Raw genomic sequence first — 21,384 nt, 5'->3', positions numbered from 1 at the left:
CTTGGATTTCAGTTTTTGCAGTGTGCTCGTCTTCAGCACCGTGGACGGCGGCGGCAACCTTTGCTCCTGCAGGCGTGCTGGCCACACCTCCCTCCACACAGAGGTTTCAAGTTATCTTCTTCCCACTCCTTTTCAGGCAAAACTGGACCATCATGCTTACATACTGCACATTACCTTTTGCATTATATTAATTTATATTATTACGTGTTGTCAACTATGTACTTTTTTATTTTCATGTCATTGCCTGAAATAAAAGAATTAATCAAATTAAATTTAAAAATGAATGACACCAGGTCAATTGTGGCTACTTTTTCCAGGCTTCCGATTGGACAAAATGTGCCCCAAATGTGTCTGTTTGAAAGGGTCCTTGTTGGTGTGGACTTATATCCGTGCCCACGTGCTATTAAAGATTGGCAAATTGCCCGAGCAAAAAAATGCCTGCCAGGACCAAAATTGGAAGATAAAAAGTTGTAAAACTCTCGTTTATTGGCTCTGGTTTGATTTAATAGCTGTAATAAAAGAGGATACACATTGGGGACGAAATCCATTTATCTAACATCGCCAACGAATGAGAAGCAGCATTACTTTGGCACAGGTGCTGCAGGGGGTGCAGCAGCTTCAGGGGCGTCCACCCCGGCATCCTGGTTGACCTCGGCTGGCACGTGGACGGCGGATGCGGGATCTGCGGGCACCCCAGCCACGGCTCCCTCCTCCTCTTCTGCTACTTCTGTTTCTTCCGCCTCCTCCCCCTCGTCGGAGTTTAGAGGTGCAGCGGATTTTGGGGCGGGGTTGGCCTCCTGTGTGAGGAATCATCGAAAACATGTTGAATTTAGATTAAAGACCCGTTATCGACCCGGAGGTCATCGGAGCCAAAGTTTGTCAATTTGACTTCTGTTGTGGCCTTTGTTTTTATCAGTGTGCGCCCATCAGCAGATACAATTTAAACTAGAAATGTCCGATAAATACTTTAAAATGTTATATCGGAAATTATCAGTATCGATTTCAATAAGTATAATTAATGACTTTTTAAAACGCGGCTGTATGGAGCGGTACATATGCGGTAAAACATGGACGTAGGGCATACTTGCCAGCCCTCCCAAGAGACTCCCAAATTTCAGTGCCCCTCCCCAGAATCTCCCGGGGCAACCATTCACCTGAATTTCTCCCAATTTCCACCCAAATTTCTACCGATTTCCAACCGGACAACAATTTTAGGGTCGTGCCTCAAAGGCACTGCCTTTGCGTGCTGGCCCAATCACATAATATCTACGGCTTTTCTCACACACAAGTGAGTGCAAGGCATACTTGGTCAACAGCCATACAGGTCACACTGAGGGTGGCCGTATAAACAACTTTAACACTGTTACAATTATGCACCACACTGTCAACCCACACCAAACAAGAATGACACATTTCGGGAGAACATCCGTGCGGTAACGCAACAGAACAAAATACCCTGAACCCCTTGCAGCACTAACTCTTCCGGGACCCTACCCCTTCTACCACCAAACTCCACCCACCTTAACCCATACTTGCCGGCCCTCACAATTTTACCGGGAGACTCCCGAATTTTATTGCCCCTCCTGAGAATCTCCCGGGGCAATCTTTCTCCCGAATTTCTCCCGATTTGCACTCGGACAACAATATTGGGGGCGTGCCTTGAAGGCACTGCCTTTAGCGTCCTCTACAACCTGCCGTAACGTCCGTTTTACCTCCATACAAACAGCATGCCGGCCCAGTCACATAATATATGCAGGTTTTTCACACACACAAGTGAATGCAAGGCATACTTGGTCAACAGCCATACAGGTCACACTGAGGGTGGCCATATAAACAACTTTAACACTGTTACAATTATGCGCCACACTGTGAACCCACACCAAACAAGAATGACACATTTCGGGAGAACATCCGCACGGTAACGCAACAGAACAAAATACCCAGAACCCCTTGCAGCAATATCTCTTCCGGGACGCTACAATATACACCCCCTGCTACCACCAAACTCCACCCACCTTAACCCATACTTGCCGACCCTCACGATTTTACCGGGAGACTCCTGAATTTTATTGCCCCTCCTGAGAATCTCCAGGGGCAATCTTTCTCCTGTATTTCTCTTGATTCCCACCCGGACAACAATATTGGGGGTGTGCCTTGAAGGCACTGCCTTTACCGTCCTCTACAACCTGTCGTCACATCCGTTTTACCTTCATACAAACAACATGCCTGCCCAGTCACATAATATATGCAAGCTTTTCACACACACAAGTGAATGCAAGGCATACCTGGTCAACAGCCGTACAGGTCACACCGAGGGTGGCCGTATAAACAACTTTAACACTGTTACAAATAAGCGGCACACTGTGAACCCACACCAAACAAGAATGACACATTTCGGGAGAACATCCGCACCGTAACGCAACAGAACAAAATACCCACTACCCCTTGCAGCACTAACACTTCCGGGACACTACAATATACACCCCCTGCTACCTCCAAACTCCGCCCACCTCGACCCATACTTGCCGACCCTGACGATTTTACCGGGAGACTCCCGAATTTTATTGCCCCTCCCGAAAATCTCCCGGGGCAATCTTTCTCCCGTATTTCTCCTGATTTCCACCCGGACAAAAATATTGGGGGCGTGCCTTGAAGGCACTGCCTTTACCGTCCTCTACAACCTGCCGTCACGTCCGTTTTACCTCCATACAAACAACATGTCCGCCCTGTCACATAATATATGCAAGCTTTTCACACACACAAGTGAATGCAAGGCGCACCTGGTCAACAGCCGTACAGGTCACACTGAGGGTGGCCGTATAAACAACTGTAACACTGTTACAAATAAGCGCCAGACTGTGAACCCGCACCAAACAAGAATGACACATTTCGGAAGAACATCCGCACCGTAACGCAACAGAACAAAATACCCAGAACCCCTTGCAGCTCTAACTCTCCCGGGACGCTACAATATACACCCCCCTGCTATTTCCCGGGGCAACCATTTTCCCGAATTTCTCCTGATTCCTACCCAGACAAAAATATTGGGGGCGTGCTTAAGGCACTGCCTTTAGCGTCCTCTAAAACCTGTCGTCAGGTCCGTTTTTCCTCAATGCAAACGGCATGCCGGCCCAGTCACATAATCTCTACGGCTTTTCATACACACAAGTGAATGTAAAGCATACTTGGTCAAAAGCCATACAGGTCACACTGAGGGTGAACCCACACCAAACAACAATAACAAACGCATTTCGGGAGAACATCCGCACCGTAACACAACATAAACACAACAGAAGAAATACCCAGAACCCCTTGCAGCATTCACTCTTCCGGGACACTACAATATACAACCCCCGCTACCACCAAACCCCACCGATCTCAAGTTGTTCTCTTATTTTGGAAAACCTTGTTTTTGATTGATTGATTGAAACTTTTATTAGTAGATTGCACAGAACAGTACATATTCCGTACAATTGACCACTAAATGCTAACACCCCAGTAAGTTTTTCAACTTGTTTAAGTTGGGGTCCACGTTTATCAATTCATGGTAAAAATACATCGTTCGATGAGGCACAATAATGTCTTCATTCCACGACTGTATTTATCGGTATCGGTTGATATCGGAATCGGTACTTAAGAGTTGGACAATATCGGAAAATCGGCAAAAAAGTCATTGTCGGACATCTCTAATATAAACACATATGATACAAGTATGTAGTATTGAAAAGAAAGTGAAGTAGTTAGTAACTAAAATATTCCTACAAAAATGTTGATGGGTCTGCCATCTGTGCTCTGAACCACTTGATCGAAGCTAAAAAGCTAGCATAAAACCAACTGGGAACCAGTAGGCAAGATGGCGCCAAGTATCACAATCCAGGATATGTCGGTTTATATGCAGGAACTTAAAAAAATATATCGCATAAAATGTTAGTATTTTAACGTTAGCATGCTTTTATAAATGAAGCTAGCATACTTCTGTGATGGCCCAAAAATTGTAAAAGGTTTAATAGATGTCAAGGTATTATAATGTAGAAAAATCCCATATTTTTAACATTTTTACCGGAATATTTTATTTTAATTTTTGAATGCAAATGTCCGAGTCCATGATTCTCGCCCAGAAAAGGGCTCCATCCTTTTCTGGGCTGGGGAGGAAACCCTGCCCCAAGTCGAGGAGTTCAAGTACCTCAGAGTCTTGTTCACGAGTGAGGGAAGAGTAGATGGTGAGATCGACAGGCGGATCGGTGCGGCTTCTTCAGTAATGCGTACGCTGTATCGATCGGTTGTGGTGAAGAAGGAGCTGAGCCGGAAGGCAAAGCTCTCAATTTACCGGTCGATCTACGTTCCCATCCTCACCTATGGTCATGAGCTTTGGGTAACGACCGAAGGACAAGATCACGGGTACAAGCGGCCCAAATGAGTTTCCTCTGCCAAAAGGCGGGGCTCTCCCTTAGAGATAGGGTGAAAAGCTCTGTCATCCGGGAGGAATTCCAAGTAAAGCCGCTGCTCCTCCACATGGAGAAGAGCCAGATGAGGTGGTTCGGGCATCTGGTCAGGATGCTACCCGAACGCCTCCCTAGGGAGGTGTTTAGCGCAGGTCCAACCGGTAGGAAGCCACATGGAAGACCCAAGACACGTTGGGAAGACTATGTCTCCCAGCTGGCCTTTGAACGCCTCGGGATCTCTACGGAGGTGTTTAGGGCACGTCCTGCCTGGGCAAGGCGAAGCCAGGGGAAACTCTGGTGGAGACCCACAGAGGCCCACAATCGGTCGTACGACCTGGGTATAGGGGCGAAAGACAAATCGAACCCCAGCTATGAAAAAAGGAATACAACTCTGGTTGTATCTTGTGGGTTTGATATCCTTGAACAGGAGCCATAATTAAGTGGGACTGCCGAAATTTGTATTGTGCCGCAAGAGGTGAAATTCTCGGACCGGCGCAAGACGGACGAGAGAGAAAGCATTTGCCTAGAATGTTTTTATCATTCAAGAACGAAAGTCGGAGGTTCGAAGACGATCAGATACCATCGTAGTGCCAAACATAAACAATGTTTATTGTGGGAAGACCCAGGACACGTTGGGTAGACTATGTCTCCCGGCTGGCCTTGGAGCGCCTCGGGATCTCTGGGGAGGTGTTTAGGGCACGCCCGGCCTGGGCAGAGCAAAGGCAGAGGAAACTCTGTTGGAGGCCCACAGCGGTCCTGACGTGCAAATCGGTCATACGACCTGGGTATAGGGGTGAAAGACTAATCGAACCTCAGCCAGGAAAAAAGGAATAGGACTCCGGTTGTATTTTGTGGGTTTGCTCTACTTGAACTTGAGCCATGATTAAGAGGGACTGCCGGGGGCATTCGTATTGTGTCGCTGAAGGTGAAATTCTTGGACCGGCGCAAGACAGACTACAGCAAAAGCATTTGCCTGGAATGTTTTCATTAATCAAGACTGAAAGTTGGAGGTTCGAAGATGATCAGATACTGTCGTAAATAATGTTTATGGTGGGAAGACCCAGGACACTTTGTCTCCCGGCTGGCCTGGGAACACCTCAGGATCGCCCAGGAAGAGCTGGGAGAAGTTGCTGGGTTTGCTCTACTTGAACTGGAGCCATGATTATTGTGATGCTGCAGGTGAAATTCTTGTACCGGCGCAAGACGGACTACAGCAAAAGCATTTGCCTAGAATATTTTCATTAATCAAGAACGAACGTTGGAGGTTCGAAGATGATCAGATACGGTCAGAAGTAATGTTTATGGTGGGAAGACCCAGGACACTTTGTCTCCCGGCTGGCCTGGGAACACCTCAGGATCGCCCAGGAAGAGCTGGGAGAAGTTGCTGGGGAGAGGAAAGTCTGGGCTTTCCCACCTCGGATAAGTGGAAGAAGATGGATGGATGGATGGAAATGCAAATGTCGATGCTCCTCTGAGACACACGTAATAAAGGTGTGTGGTGCTAAATTACCACAAGATTAGCGACGCAACGTTAAAAAACAACGTGAAGCCTGTTTACTCGCGTACTATTCATCTTTAAATACCTTCCACTGCAAATGAATACCGGTTTCAAATATCGTTTATCGCTATCCTTGACCACTAATATACAGCATCAGCTCTAAAAAAAACATATCGGTGGATCTGTAGTTTAGATTTCTATTGATTTGTGGAGTCATAAAGCCTTTGTTTTGTGGCAGCGACAAGAAAAAGTGCCCACACAGCAATAATAACTACATCTGGCGAAATGTCAGGATGACTTCTCACTTCTGTCTCTTCCTCTGATGCTTCTCCAGCCATCTGAGCTGGAGCAGGAGCAGTACCAGCAGGAGCGGGAGCGTCAGTGGCTAGCTGAGCCGGCGACGCGTCCACCTGCGTGTGAAGGAGCGATAAAATGAGCTTTGTGTGACTTAACGCCGCAGGAAGTGGTTGAGTGGGAGCAGCACACACCGCTGCTTCGGTTTCTGCTGCGGCAGGTTCAGCCTGGAAGGAAGAAATCATGCAAGTATGAGGTCCATTCCATTCTTGGATTCTCGATTCAAATTCAACACTTGTTTTAATAACATTGGGTGTCAGTTATATGATTAACAGATTTATAATATATATATATATATATATATATATATATATATATATATGTATATATATAGTTGTGGTCAAAAGTGTACATACACTTGTAAAGAACATAATGTCATGGCTGTCGTGAGTTTCCAATCATTTCTACAACTCTTATATTTTTGTGATCTACTGATTGGAGCACATGTTTGTTGGAAGTTTGCTTCTTTTATGAATTTATTATGGCACTACCGAAGACGATGGCAGCCACTCAAGGAGCCCAAAGGCTGTTTGTCGCAATGGAAGGTTTGGGTCGGGCTGTGGGATCACAGTCTGGGGCGATTTCTGAACTGAATCGCAAGATGGATCACATCATGGAGAAGCTTGTTGAAAGGGAAAACATTGGATATGAGAGGCAACATGGACATTCAAGCCATTGTAAAGTCTGCTCGCGGAAAAATACAAATCCTAATCTATGATTTCACTCCCTCGAATGGCCTGTTCTCAAAACATACCTGCATACTCTCAACGACACCTGAAAGTCGAACTTTGCTTGCATTGCATGCAGAATTGTTCCGGGTCTATGGACACAACACCGCTACACCCAAAGAGAATGGCCATATACACAAACACACACCCCACCCCCACCCAACGCCTTCACCACCGCTTGTTTCCCTTTCGGGGTGATGGACACCTAAGTAGCGCTTTATAGCAACAGGCTGGCCTCCAGGGTGCCAACCCAACCCCCTCCCGAGGGTGCAGCCTTTGACTGATATTTTTTACTCTTCCCCCCTTCCCCAATACCACCTTTTTCCTACCTTTTTTAAGGAGCGCCGTAAGTGGCTGATCCGTTGGCTGTCCTGGGATAGTGCCGAAAATATAATTTAAGTTCTTATATGTCTTGTACATGTTAAAGAATGGACAGTAATAATCCTGAATCCTGAATCATGAATCCTGAAAATGTGACCAAATCTGCTGGGTCAAAAGTATACATACAGCAATGTTGATATTTGCTTACATGTCCCTTGGCAAGTGTCACTGCAATAAGGCGCTTTTGGTAGCCATCCACAAGCTTCTGGCGAGCTTTTGGTTTAATTTTCGACCACTCCTCTTGAGAAAATTGGTGCAGTTTAGCTACATTTGCTGGTTCCCCTCACTTCCCAGGGGGTGATCAAGGGGATGGGTCAAATGCAGAGGACAAATTTCACCACACCTAGTGTGTGTGTGACAATCATTGGTACTTTAACTTTAACTTAACTTTTCTGACATGGACTTGTTTCTTCAGCATTGTCCACATGTTCTCAATGGGGGCGTGACTTTAAGGCAATATTGTTTTCCGGCTGGAAATTGGGAGAAATTTGGGAGAATTGTTGTCCCGGGGGTTTTCGGGAGAGGCATTGAAAGTCTCCCGGAAAATTCAGGAGAGTTGGCAGGTATGGTTTGGGGTCACCCAAGTGTCCCCAAGACCCAACCTCCGGGCTGATGATTTTAGGTTGTCCGGAAGAGTTTGAAGGTAATCTTCCTTTTTCACTGTCCCATTTAAAGCACCAGTTTCATTGGCAGCAAAACAGGCCCAGAGCACAATACTACCACCATCATGCTTGATGGTAGGGATGGTGTTTGTTGTGTACAGCGGGGGAAGGAGACAACGTAGCCGCAGAGGTAAAGCTCAACAGTTTATTTGTGAGCTTGATGATGCAGTGGAGTGTGTATGCTGCTGTGTATGTTGCAGAACAATGAATATTACCAGGAGTTTTTGTAAGTGCGTGTTGAATGAGAAGGCGACTGTGGAAGGGGCGTGGTCCACGCGTCCCCTGTGGGCAGGGCATGCGCAGAGGCCGGCCGTGAAGCATCGACAGCTGGAAAGAGTTATCTAATCACCTGTCTCTTTATTAGCAGAGTCGGAGACCATGAGGGGGAGGGAGAGTGGATGCGCAACATTCACATCAACAACAGATTGCTGAAAAGCATCGGAGACTGAGAAGAAGAAGACCAAAAAATTAAAAGTGTAATTCCACAACGTGTGAGTGTCGAGTGTCATACTGGACCAAAGGGGAACCCAACGTGAAGGGGACTTCTACAGCGACAAGTCCAGGAGGGTGAGGCTGGTAGGACATTTCTGTAATACAAGCGGGAGGTCCGTGGGGCTTGAGAGAGAGGCGTTGAGAGGTCCGTGTCCAAAGCGGGGGTCGAGGATCGAGGGAGGCAGTCCAGAGGGGGTCCAGGGAAATGAGGCGCACAACTCACTTCCAAGGCGACAGAGGGATTTCCGAGGACACAAGAGAAACGACAAGGACAAATGAGCACAAGGGCGGGAGGACACTGAGAGCGAGCAAAACAAGGCGAGGAGCCAGAGACCTTGAGCTCTGGACACGTTGGCTTTTATGGCGAGTGGTGTCACCAGTAGCAGGTGTGTTGATTGATGATTGCGCACAGCTGTGCAGGCACGCGGCAGCAGGAGCAGAGCGTGTATAGGCATGTCCTGCGGTGCATGCTCAGGAAAGAAAGGCTGACTGTGCACGTGCCGTAACAATGTTCCAGGGATTAAAGGCCTCCCCTTTTCTCCTCCAAACACATTGCTGGATATTGTAGCCAAACAGCTCCATTTTTGTTTCATCTGACATCATATGGACGAAGATAAGACCTTCTGGATGAATTTTCTGTGGTCAGAGGAAACAAAAATTGAGCTGTTTGGCCACAATACCCAGCAATATGTGTGGAGCAGAAAAGGTAGGGCCTTTAATCCCAGGAACACCATACTACCGTCAAGCAGGGTGGTGGTAGTATTATGGTCTGGGCCTGTTTTGCTGTCAATGGAACTGGTGCTTTACAGAGAGTGAAGGAGACAATGAAAAAGGAGGATTACCTACAAATTCTTCAGGACAACCTAAAATCATCAGCCCGAAAGTTGGGGGTTCCAACAGGACAATGACCCCAAACACATGTCAAAAGTGTCAAAATCAGGCTAGAATGAAGGTTTTAGAATGCACTTCTCAAAGTCCTGACAATGCTCAATACGGGTTATACTCTGTAGAGGTTGCCCTCCAGGGGGTTCTTCGGACCACCAATCACCATCATGAGAGCCGGATCAGGGTTACAAAACAATTTTATTTTTGTCAGTTCAGCAGGTTCCTTTCCAGCAATTGTCTTTTTTTGTCCATGTCCGTCACGCTCTCACTCTCACTCCAGCTCCCCTCCAGCTCCAACCCCGTCTCTCCTCACAGTAGCTGCTTATACAGAGCGACAGGTGGTTGGATAACAAGGCCCAGGTGGGCCCTCTACGCACCTGTCGCTGACTTCGAGGCCGGTCCTGGCACACCCCGCTTTGCTGCAGGCCCGCAGGCCATGCCCCCATCCACATACTGGTATAGTGCTTTTCTACCTTCAAGGTACTCAAAGCGCTTTGACACTATTTACACATTCACGCACACATTCACATACTGATGGAGGGAGCTGCCATGCAAGGTGCTGACAACGACCCAAGGGTGAAGGGTCTTGCTCAAGTGTGAATTGTGAAGTGAATTATATTCATATAGCGCTTTTCTCTAGTGACTCAAAGCGCTTTACATAGTGAAACCCAATATCTAAGTTACATTTAAACCAGTGTGGGTGGCACTGGGAGCAGGTGGGCAAAGTGCCTTGCCCAAGGACACAACGGCAGTGACTAGAATGGTGGAAGCGGGAATCGAACCTGCAACCCTCAAGTTGCTGGTACGGCCGCTCTACCACCCGAGCTATACCGCCCCACTCAACAACAAAAACCAGTGTGGGTGGCACTGGGAGCAGGTGGGTAAAGTGTCTTGCCTAAGGACACAACAGATGTGACGAGGTTGGTAGAAGGTAGGGATCGAACCACGAACCCTCAGGTTGCTGGCACGGAAACTCTCCCAACAGCGGCACGCTGTCCCCCCAGAATAAAAAAACAAGTCCATGTCAGAAAACCAACAAATTGAGCTGAACTGCACCACAGTCACCAAAGTCAATGGACAGGCACTGGACTCGGTGTCAAGCTTCAAGTACCTCGGTGCAATCGTGTCCAATGGAGGATCCAAACGGGAAGTTCTTGCCAGAAGTCCTCAAACAACCGCTGCCCTGGCAAAACTCAAGCCCGTATGGAAAGACACAAAAATCTGTCTGGCATCAAAGGTGAGATTACAGTGCTCACTTGTAACGTCGATCTTCCTTTACGCCTGTCAAACATGGACCCTCACAGCAGAGCTGCAGAAGAGAATTCAGAACACGGAGATGAGGTGCTACAGAAGACTCATGGGTATCTCCTACACCCAACATGTCACAAACGAAGAAGTCCGGGAAAAGATCAGCCAAGCCATCGGCCCACATGATGATTTCCTCACCACGGTCATAAAGAGGAAACTGAGGTGGTACGGACACATCACCAGATCCTCAGGCCTTGCAAAAAAACATCCTGCAAGGCACCATACAAGGTGGCAGGAGACAAGGGAGACAAAAGGAAAGATGGGACGATAACATCGGAGAATGGACTCACCTGAAACTCACTGAGGCAATGAGAGCTGCTGAGGAAAGAGAGGGATGGAGAGAGCTGGTCAACAGATCGTCTTCGGTGCCCCAACGACCCTCCGGGGTTATTGGATAGGTTAGATTAGGTTAGGTTAGGTTAGGTTAGGTTAGGTTAGGTTAGGTTAGGTTAGGTTAGGTTAGGGGCACCAATTTTGTCAAGAGGAGTGGTCTAAAATTTAAGCAGAAGCTTGCCGGAAGCTTGTGGATGGCTACCAAAAGCGCCTTATTGCAGTGAAACTTGCCAAGGGACATAGCAAATGAGCTGAGCCAAAAGGCAAAGCTCTCGGTCTACCGAGCTATCTACATTCCTACTCTCACCTATGGTCACGAAGGGTGGGTCACGACCGAAAGAATAAGATCGCGGCTACAAGCAGCCGAAATGATTTTCCTCAGATGGGTGGCTGGCATCTCCCTTAGAGATAGGGTGAGAAGTTCTGTCCCCCGAGAGAGACTTGGAGTAGAGCCGCTGCTCCTTCGCTTGGAAAGGAACCAGCTTAGGTGGTTCGGGCATCTCGTGCGGATGCCTCAGGAGCGTCTCCCTAGGGAGGTCCTCGTTGCACATCCTACCGAGATTACATCCCCTCTCTGGCATGGGAACACTTTGGGATTCCCCAGGAGGACGTTGCTAATGTTGCTCTGGAGAGGGAAGTCTGGGGGTCTCTGCTGGAGCTGTTTTCCCCGCGACCCGATTCCGGATAAGCGGTTGAAGATGTATGTATGTATGTATACTTTTGATCCAGGAGCTTTGCTCACATTTTCAGTCGACCCATGATAAATCCATAAAAGAACCAAACTTCATGAATGTTTTTTGTGACCAAGTATGAGCTCCAATCACTCTATCACAAAAACTTAAGAGTTGTAGAAATGTTTGGAAATTCAAGACAACCATAGTGTCAACTTTTGACCACGACTCCATATCTACGTTTTGGTGAGCAACAAACGGGCTCGTTGTCACTTTGCAAGAAATAGTGAAGCCACGAGCCGTCGAGCCGACATTTTGTTCACGTTACTCTCTTAGACTTGAGGCCGTTGTATGGGGAAATGGAGTGGTTTAGAATCTTACGGGAACTGCTGCAGCAGGAAGAAAGGGGTTGGCAACCATCCCCTGGAAACAAATGAGTACTTATTAGATGTTGTACTTTTCTTTTTCGTTCAAACCCGATGATCTCCACCCCCAACCCCCCGGCTAACCTGCTGCTGGTACAACCTGTACATCTCCATCCACCTCAGGGCCTCGTGGGCGTGTGCGGCAACCTGCTGGAGAGACAGCAGACATCTCCAGACATGCAGTGGAACCAATTATCATCTGCCTGTTCCTCCTCTGTCACGTTCTGGCGCTCCATTCGGACTGACGGAGACTTACCTCCTGGTTTGGACTCTGCTCGACCTGCAGAGGAAGGAACGCACAAAAGATGGCTTCAACGGGAGATTGTGGGAGGTGAAGGAGAGGTTTTGGTCTCTGAGGACAGACTTACGGGAGCGGCCGAGCAAGCGGCGAGCAGGATCATCACGAGGACGCCACGCTCCATTTTGACTGCAGTTCAAAAATAAATATTTTCAGTGATGTACTGCGACAAAGAGCACACGACTATCACAGAATTCCAGAAACGTCAGCAGTTTTTTTCAATATGTCGTTAGGTAACATCATACGCAAATACGGTGTTAGCTTTCACTCTCATGCTGATGACACCCAACTCTACATGTCCCTAAAGATGACCAACACGCCGGACTGTAGTCAGCTGGAGGCGGGGCTTAGTGAAATTAAACAATGGATGTCCGCTAACTTTTTGCAACTCAACGCCAGGAAAAGGGAAATGCTGATTATCAGTCCTGCTGGACAACGACACCTATTTAATACAACTTTGTAGATCCACTACGGACTGGACTTTCACTATTATGTACGATCCACTATGGACTGGACTCTCGCTATTATGTTAGATCCACTATGGACTGGACTGTCACTGTTATGTTAGATCCACTATGGACTGGACTTATACTATTATGTTAGATCAACAATGGACTGGATTGTCACTATTATGTTAGATCTACTATGGACTGGACTCTCACTATTATGTTAGATCCACTATGGACTGGACTCTCACTATTATGTTGGATCCACTATGGACAGGACTCTCACTATTATGTTAGATCCACTATGGACTGGACTCTCACTATTATGTTGGATCCACTATGGACAGGACTCTCACTATTATGTTAGATCCACTATGGACTGGACTCTTACTATTATGTTAGATCCACTATGGACTGGACTCCCACACTATTATGTTAGATCCACTATGGAAGGACTCTCACAATATTATGTTAGATCCACTATGGAAGGACTCTCACAATATTATGTTTGATCCACTATGGACTGGACTCTCACTATTATGTTAGATCCACTATGGACTGGACTCTCACACTATTATGTTAGATCCACTATGGACTGTAATCTCACTATTATATTAGATCCACTATGGACTGGACTGTCACTGTTATGTTAGATCCAGTATGGACTGGACTCTCACTATTATGTTACATCCACTATGGACTCGACTCTCACTATTATGTTAGATTCACTATGGACTGGACTGTCACTGTTATGTTGGATCCACTATGGACTGGACTGTCACTGTTATGTTGGATCCACTATGGACTGGACTCTCACTATTATGCGAGATCCACTATGGACAAGACTCTCACTACTATGTTAGATCCACTATGGACTGGACTCTCACTATTATGTTAGATCCACTATGGACTGGACTCTCACTATTATGTTAGATTCACTATGGACTGGACTGTCACTGTTATGTTGGATCCACTATGGACTGGACTCTCACTATTATGCGAGATCCACTATGGACAAGACTCTCACTATTATGTTGGATCCACTATGGACAAGACTTTCACTATTATGTTAGATCCACTATGGACTGAACTCTCACTATTATGTTAGATCCACTATGGACTGGACTCTCACTATTATGTTAGATCCACGTTGGACTGAACTCTCACTATTATGTTAGATCCACTATGGACTGGACTCTCACTATTATGTTAGATCCACTATGGACTGGACTCTCACTATTATGTTAGATTCACTATGGAGTGGACTGTCACTGTTATGTTAGATCCACTATGGACTGGACTCTCACTATTATGCGAGATCCACTATGGACAAGACTCTCACTATTATGTTGGATCCACTATGGACAAGACTCTCACTATTATGTTAGAGCCACTATGGACTGGACTCTCACTATTATGTTAGATCCACTTTGGACTGAACTCTCACTATTATGTTAGATCCACTATGGACTGGACTCTCACTATTATGTTAGATCCACTATGGACTGGACTCTCACACTATTATGTTAGATCCACTATGGATTGGACTCTCACTGTTATGTTAGATCCACTATGGACTGGACTCTCACTATTATGTTAGATCCACTTTGGACTGAACTCTCACTATTATGTTAGATCCACTATGGACTGGACTCTCACTATTATGTTAGATCCACTATGGACTGGACTCTCACACTATTATGTTAGATCCACTATGGATTGGACTCTCACTGTTATGTTAGATCCACTATGGACTTGAGAGAAAATGTATTTTCTTGAAAAGTGAAAGATTTATTATCCTGGCATTAATAGTACAGTGATCCTCTATAGTATCCATCCTTACTTAAAAATAATACATGTTTTCCCTAGTCTCCACAAGTGATGATCAAAAACTTGATCCCCATTCCAAATGATAACGAGTGTGTGTGTGTGTGCGTGTGTGTTTGTGCTTGTGTGTGTGTGTGTGTGTGTGTGTCTGTGTGTCTGTGCGTGCGTGCGTGCGTGCGTGCATGCGTGTGTGTGTGTGTGTTATTTAAATGGGTAAAAAAACAAGAATAACAAAAAATAACAATTGACTACAGAAAAATAAAGATTGGTATGTTTTATAAGTTCTATACACATTGGAAGACAAATATATTGTACATGCAAACACAAACATACATTTATGTTGATTTATTCATGCATACATAAATACACGTAAACTTAGGTACATATGCTCACACATAAACAAATAAACACAAATTAAATTACAAACATACATACATACATACATACATACACTCATGTATATAATCACGTTTCATCAAACATATGTTAATGTTGTATATATATTATATATATATATATATATATATATATATATATATATATATATATATATATATACCTCAGCCTTCCCGGTAAGGTTTATTCGGGTGTACTGGAGAGGAGGCTACACCGGATAATCGAACCTCGGATTCAGGAGGAACGGTGTGGTTTTCGTCCTGGTCGTGGAACTGTGGACCAGTTCTATACCCTGGGCAGGGTCCTTGAGGGTGCATGGGAGTTTGGCCAACCAGTCTACCTGTGCTTTGTGGACTTTGGGGTATCGGACTGTCTGATTGTGGCGGTCCGCTCCCTGTATGATCAGTGTCAGAGCTTGGTTCGCATTGCCGGCGGTAAGTCGGACACGTTTCCAGTGAGGGTTGGACTCCGCCAAGGCTGTCCTTTGTCACTGACTCTGTTTATAACTTTTATGGACAGAATTTCTAGGCACAGTCAAAAAGTTGAGGTCTCTGCTTTTTGCAGATGATGTGGTCCTGATGGCTTCATCTGACCGGGATCTTCAGCTCTCACTGGATCGGTTCGCAGCCGAGTGTGAAGCGACCGGATTGAGAGTCAGCACCTCCAAGTCCGAGTCCATGGTTCTCGCCCGGAAAAGGGTGGAATGCCATCTCGAGGTTGGGGGGGACACCCTGCCCCAAGTCGAGGAGTTCAAGTACCTAGGAGTCTTGTTCACGAGTGAGGGAAGAGTGGTTTGTGAGATCAACAGGCGGATCGGTGCGGCATTTTCAGTAATGCGGACCCTGTATCCATCCGTTGTGGTGAGGAAGGAGCTGAGCCGGAAGGCAAAGCTCTCAATTTACCGGTCGATCTACGTTCCCATCCTCACTTATGGTCATGAGCTTTGGGTCATGACCGAAAGGACTAGATCACAGGTACAAGCGGCCCAAATGAGTTTCCTCTGCCAAAAGGCGGGGCTCTCCCTTAGAGATAGGGTGAGAAGCTCTGCCAGCCGGATGGAACTTGAAATAAAGCCGTTGCTCCTCCACATGGAAAGGAGTCAGATGAGGTGGTTCGGGCATCTGGTCAGGATGCCACCCGAATGCCACCCTAGGGAGGTGTTTAGGGCACGTCCAACCGGTAGGAGGCCACGGGGAAGACCCTGGACACGTTGGGAAGACTATGTCTACAGACTGGCCTGGGAACGCCTCAGGATTAGTTTGATGTTCGAACGGATAAACATTGTTTTTTTGCAAATTATCATTAACTTTAAAATTTGATGCCAGCAACACGTGACAAAGAAGTTGGGAACGGTGCCAATAAATACTTATAAAGTTGAGAAATTAGCATAAAACACTTATTTGGAACATCCCACAGGTGATAGATCTGGATGATACATAATAAACATTTTCTCTTTGCATCTTTTATTACCACTGTTGTAAGGTGTGCTGGATGCAAGAATTTGACATGTTATTGAATATTCAACATTATTGTCTTTGAGGTTCCAAATGTGCTTGCTGAGTTCTGTAGAATTCCGCAAAGTCTGGTTTCTAAAGGAGGCGTTGTGATTATTCCATCTTGTTTTGAACGCACCTTCGGATAATCCTACGTACGTGTCTGATGTGTTAATGTCCTTGCGTGTTACCTTATATATATATATATATATATATATATATATATATATATATATATATATAACAACAGCGCTAAAACATTTGTTGTGCAAACAAAATTTAAATCAGTCCTTGTTAAACAGTAGCAGTTAAATAGCATATTTTATGAAAATCAACTCAAAAAATGTAAATACAAACATTTAAGCTTATTGCCACTGCCAGGGTATTTAAGTTATCCTGTTTGTTATGGAAAATAAATATAATCTACATACAAATCTCTGAGCCACATCATAACATCTGAACAGGCAATTTCTGAGGTAACAGCAGAAACATTTTTTTTATCAGGGATCTTATGTTTAAAAAACCTATATCATAGGTAGTGGGCTGTTTTAGGGAATTTCTGATCAAATTATCCGTAGTAGCAATATTAATAATGTTGTGTTTATTCTGCGTAGTGCACTTAAAATAATTATGACCATATCTAGGAATTGATATGATGGGAATTTTCCGATTGTTTTCTTGGTGCTTTGATAAACTGAACGCATCATATACATGGTACTATATTGTGATGTTATGAGCCAGGGAAAAAAAAGAACTACCCTACCCAGCATGCAACAGGAGTGACGAGCATGCGCGGTAACCCGGTATAGGTTGTGTGTCGCCATGACGGCATCTTGTATGTTGTGATATGCACGCTCTGAAAGTAAACGTTAAGAACTCAGCCAACACTCCTCGTCTGCATGATTCATAAATAGACAGACAACACATATACTCCGTTGCTTCACAGGCTGCTGGATGTAGCCGGCAAAGTATTTCCATGCTAGCTAGCCGGTCTAGCAAGCACGCGTCATTCAGTCCAAAACGGCACGATCTATCCACATTCAGAATTGTCTGGCGGTCGTAAGTGATCCCGGAGTGACCACGCTGTAAGCCAGCCATGAAATTTGCAGAATTGTCCGATATTTTTGCCAAATGTTCCATCTTTACCAAGAGCCCCTCGACGCCAAAGCGCATCGGGGCGCTGCCATTTTGTTAAGAAAAGGCGTAAACAAAATAAAAGCATGTAAACAACATACGCAAATGATCGATAAAATAATTGTCGACGTTAATAGATTGATGAGTTAACTCGTAATTAACGCATAAATTTTCCCACCCCTAATATAAATATATATATATATATATATATATATACACACACACACACACACACACGCACGCACGCACGCACGCACGCACGCATACACACACATATTTATATACTGTATATATACAAAAATACATATAAACACACATATATACATACATATACATATTTTAAAGAAGATTTGTTTTTATATTTTGTCATTGTGGACAAATGAGTGTTTAATAAAAGGACCATAAAGTCTTACTAACCTTCTTACTGCACGGAAGATGAAGTGTTTCCTGAGGGATGGAAAGTGTTCTCTTCCAGCTTTTTCACACCTATGTTATTTATACACCCGGACATGCTGTCACGGCCAATCAAACGCTACATAAAGCAAGGAGGAATGCGTTTGGGGGGGGAGGGGGTCTTCCTAACTGTAACGACATGCTGGCTATGTACAGTAGCAAACATGCTGACTGATGGGTGGGGCGCTGGGTCGATGGAGTCAATGGGACGAGGAGAAGACGTCTTGGGCGGGGGTTAGCGAGTCCACAAGTGGGACAAACCCTATGCAGGACAGAGGGTGGTCTTCTAAGTATCGCTTGTGCACTTCTGCAAGTCCTGTTGTGACAAGCTTTAGTCCTCAGGGGAGGCATCTCATCGGAAAAGTCATGTTGCATTTGCACCGGCATTCCAACGCCGTGTTTGTCATAATGATGTACTGCAGCTTGAACAAATCAAGTGGCAACCACAGTTGCAAGTGGAGGTTTTAAACGTTAGACTTCATGGATACGGGTGCATTTTTGCTGATTGTTTGACGTGCTTGTGGACTTTCCTTTTTTAGGTTTAAAGTTAAGTGGCCCCCTGACAAGAACTTGATTGAGCCCCGAATTTTCTTCACAACACTAAACGTTTGTTCACAACAAAGGGCCTTGATAGCGCACAGTAAGGTTTTACTGTATTCTGCCACTAAGGAGGATCAGTGTGGTTTTCGTCCTGGTCGTGGAACTGTGTACCAGCTCTTTACTCTGGGCAGGGTCCTTGAGGGTGCATGGGAGTTTGCCCAACCAGTCTACATGTGCTTTGTGGACTTGGAGAAGGCATTCGACCGTGTTCCTCGGGAAGTCCTGTGGGGAGTGCTCAGAGAGTATGGGGTATCTGACTCTCTCATTGTGGCGGTCCGCTCCCTGTATGATCAGTGTCAGACCTGGGTCCGCATTGCCGGCAGTAAGTCGGACACGTTTCCAGTGAGGGTTGGACTCCGCCAAAGCTGCCCTTTGTCACCGTTTCTGTTCATAACTTTTATGAACAGAATTTCTAGGCGCAGTCAGGGCGTTGAGGGGTTCCGGTTTGGTGGCTGCAGGATTAGGTCTCCGCTTTTTGCAGATTATGTGGTCCTGATGTCTTCATCTGGCCAGGAACTTTACCTCTCACTGAAACAGTTCGCAGCCGAGTGTGAAGCGAACAAGATGGGAATTAGCACCTTGGTTCTCGCCCGGAAAAGTGTCAAGAGCCATCTCCGGGTTGGGGAGGAGACTCTGCCCCAAGATGAGGAGTTCAAGTACCTCGGAGTCTTGTTCACGAGTGAGGGAAGAGTGGATCTTGAGGTCGACAGGCGGATCGGTGCGGCGTTTTGAGTAATGCGGACGCTGTATCCATTGTTGCGTTCGGACCAGATGTTCCTCCGAGGGAATTTAAGTTGCTGGTAAACCCCAAGTTCTTTTGATGACACATAAGCTGATTTGAAATGAAACCCAGAACAGAATAGGTATTTTGCAATTTATTCCAAAGCTTTGGAGGGACCAACCTATGTAACAACACATTCAATTCACATCGCCTAAGTTGATCTGAAAACATTACGGAAGCGCTGTCTTTTTTAATATCTCCCCCGCCTCCACCTACCGGAACTAATACACTTATCTGTTGTTCTGCTTAGCCTGGGACAGGAAGAGGTGATCCATTGTGGTGAAGAAGGAGCTGAGCCGGAAGGCAAAGCTCTCAATTTACCTGTCGATCTACAGTACGTTCCCATCCTCACCTATGGTCATGAGCTTTAGATTATGACCGAAAGGACAAGATCACGGGTACAAGCGGCCAAAATTAGTTCCCTGTCCCTTAGAGATAGGGTGAGAAGCTCTGTCATCCAGGGGGAGCTCAAACTAAAGCCGCTGCTCCTCCACTTGGAGAGGACCCAGATGAGGTGGTTCGGGCATCTGGTCAGGACGCCACCCAAACGCCTCTCTAGGGAGGCGTTTCGGGAAGACCCAGGACACGTTGGGAAGGCTATTTTCTCCCGATTGGCCTGGGAATGCCTCGGGATCCCCCGGGAAAAGCTGGGCGAAGTGGCTGGGGAGAGGGAAGTCTGGGCTTCTCTGCTTAGGCTGCTGCCCCTGCAACCCGATCTCGGAAGAAGATGGATGGATGGATGTTGGTAGTATAGTACCGAGGCACATGTGAGCCAGCACACACACCGAGCACTTTAAGCGGAAACAGTATGGAAAAAGAAAAGGGTGAATGGACATATTAAAAACTGTAGATAAATGCTACGCTATCATGGAGAACTTGCTTTCATTGTGCCAGGATCAGATCATCTTCAAATTAACAATACATGCAATTGGATTCAGTACATTTTTGAGCTAAATCGAAAAAAATCATACCTGCATTTCGTCGGAAAGTGCTTTGTAATTTCCAGCCCTTTTTTGGCAAGCCAAATAAATGATTTGGTGGCAACATTGAATACAGTAAATTGTGCACAAATCAATGCACCATATCATAGACAATAGCGCGGCGGTCCTGTCTGTGTGCTGTGTGACCGGTTAGCTCCATGCTAGCGTCTGGGATTGAGGACGTTAGCCAGGTTTCCGTAAACAATAGGGCGCAGCTGTCCATCACGGTGTTTTGTGCTACACGGAGCGGCTGCTTTTTGTGGATTATAGTTCGGCATTTAACACCATTATACCTGATAGACTGGTGTCCAAACTTTCAGACCTGGGTCTCTCGAACTCCATCTGCATGTGGATTAAGGACTTCTTATCTAACTGTCCCCAGAGGGTGCAGTTGGGTCGCCACATGCCATCAAGCCTGTACCTCAGTACCGGCTCTCCACAAGTCTGCGTGCTGAGCCCCCTTCTCTACTCCATCTACACATACGACTGCACACCTGCCCACTCCAGCAACTCCATCATCAAATTTGCGGATGACACCACCGTAGTGGGGCTCATCTCGGAGGGAGACGAGGCTGCATATCGGGACGAGGTGGAGAAGCTGTCGGATTGGTGCAAAGTCAACAGCCTGGCCCTGAACACCTCCAAGACCAAGGAGCTGGTCATAGACTTCAGGAGGAAAAAAACGGACATCCTGCCCCTGATCATCAGTGGTGACTGTGTGGAGAGGGTCTCTGACTTCCGCTTCCTGGGAGTCCACCTGGCCGACGACCTATCCTGGAGCACCAACACCACGGCTA

General features: G+C 46.1%; 1 protein-coding gene across 2 annotated transcripts; it reads right to left on the bottom strand.

The window, feature by feature from the left end:
* Positions 1 to 457: 457 nt before the first annotated feature.
* On the bottom strand, positions 458 to 18,373 carry enam (enamelin). 2 transcript variants are annotated; one of them, XM_061880249.1, is made up of 8 exons: positions 18,191 to 18,373; positions 12,548 to 12,606; positions 12,436 to 12,459; positions 12,264 to 12,326; positions 12,136 to 12,177; positions 6,429 to 6,461; positions 6,246 to 6,350; positions 458 to 797 (listed from the first exon to the last, which is right to left on the bottom strand). In XM_061880249.1, exons 2-8 carry the CDS (start codon positions 12,599 to 12,601, stop codon positions 582 to 584), a joined length of 537 nt encoding a protein of 178 aa, XP_061736233.1. In that variant the 5' UTR covers positions 12,602 to 12,606; positions 18,191 to 18,373; the 3' UTR covers positions 458 to 581. The 2 variants fall into 2 exon arrangements, with proteins under 2 accessions (XP_061736233.1, XP_061736232.1); XM_061880248.1 differs by having other exon boundaries at positions 459 to 797; positions 12,264 to 12,329; positions 18,191 to 18,366.
* Positions 18,374 to 21,384: the final 3,011 nt, after the last annotated feature.

Source organism: Nerophis ophidion, linkage group LG20 (genome assembly GCF_033978795.1).
Source record: "Nerophis ophidion isolate RoL-2023_Sa linkage group LG20, RoL_Noph_v1.0, whole genome shotgun sequence".
Lineage (NCBI taxonomy): Eukaryota > Metazoa > Chordata > Actinopteri > Syngnathiformes > Syngnathidae > Nerophis > Nerophis ophidion.
Note: the sequence above shows the minus strand (reverse complement) of the source record. Positions and strands in the feature narration are given on the sequence as shown.

Excerpts from the sequence above, each read along its gene's own strand:
- enam (XM_061880248.1), bottom strand. The coding sequence starts at position 12,601 with ATGGAGCGTGGCGTCCTCGTGATGATCCTGCTCGCCGCTTGCTCGGCC. Across the intron at positions 6,462-12,135 it reads TTCCTGCTGCAGCAGTTCCC|GCTGAACCTGCCGCAGCAGA; the intron begins GTAAGATTCTAA and ends TCTTCCTTCCAG. Across the intron at positions 798-6,245 it reads CATCAGAGGAAGAGACAGAA|GAGGCCAACCCCGCCCCAAA; the intron begins GTGAGAAGTCAT and ends TTCCTCACACAG.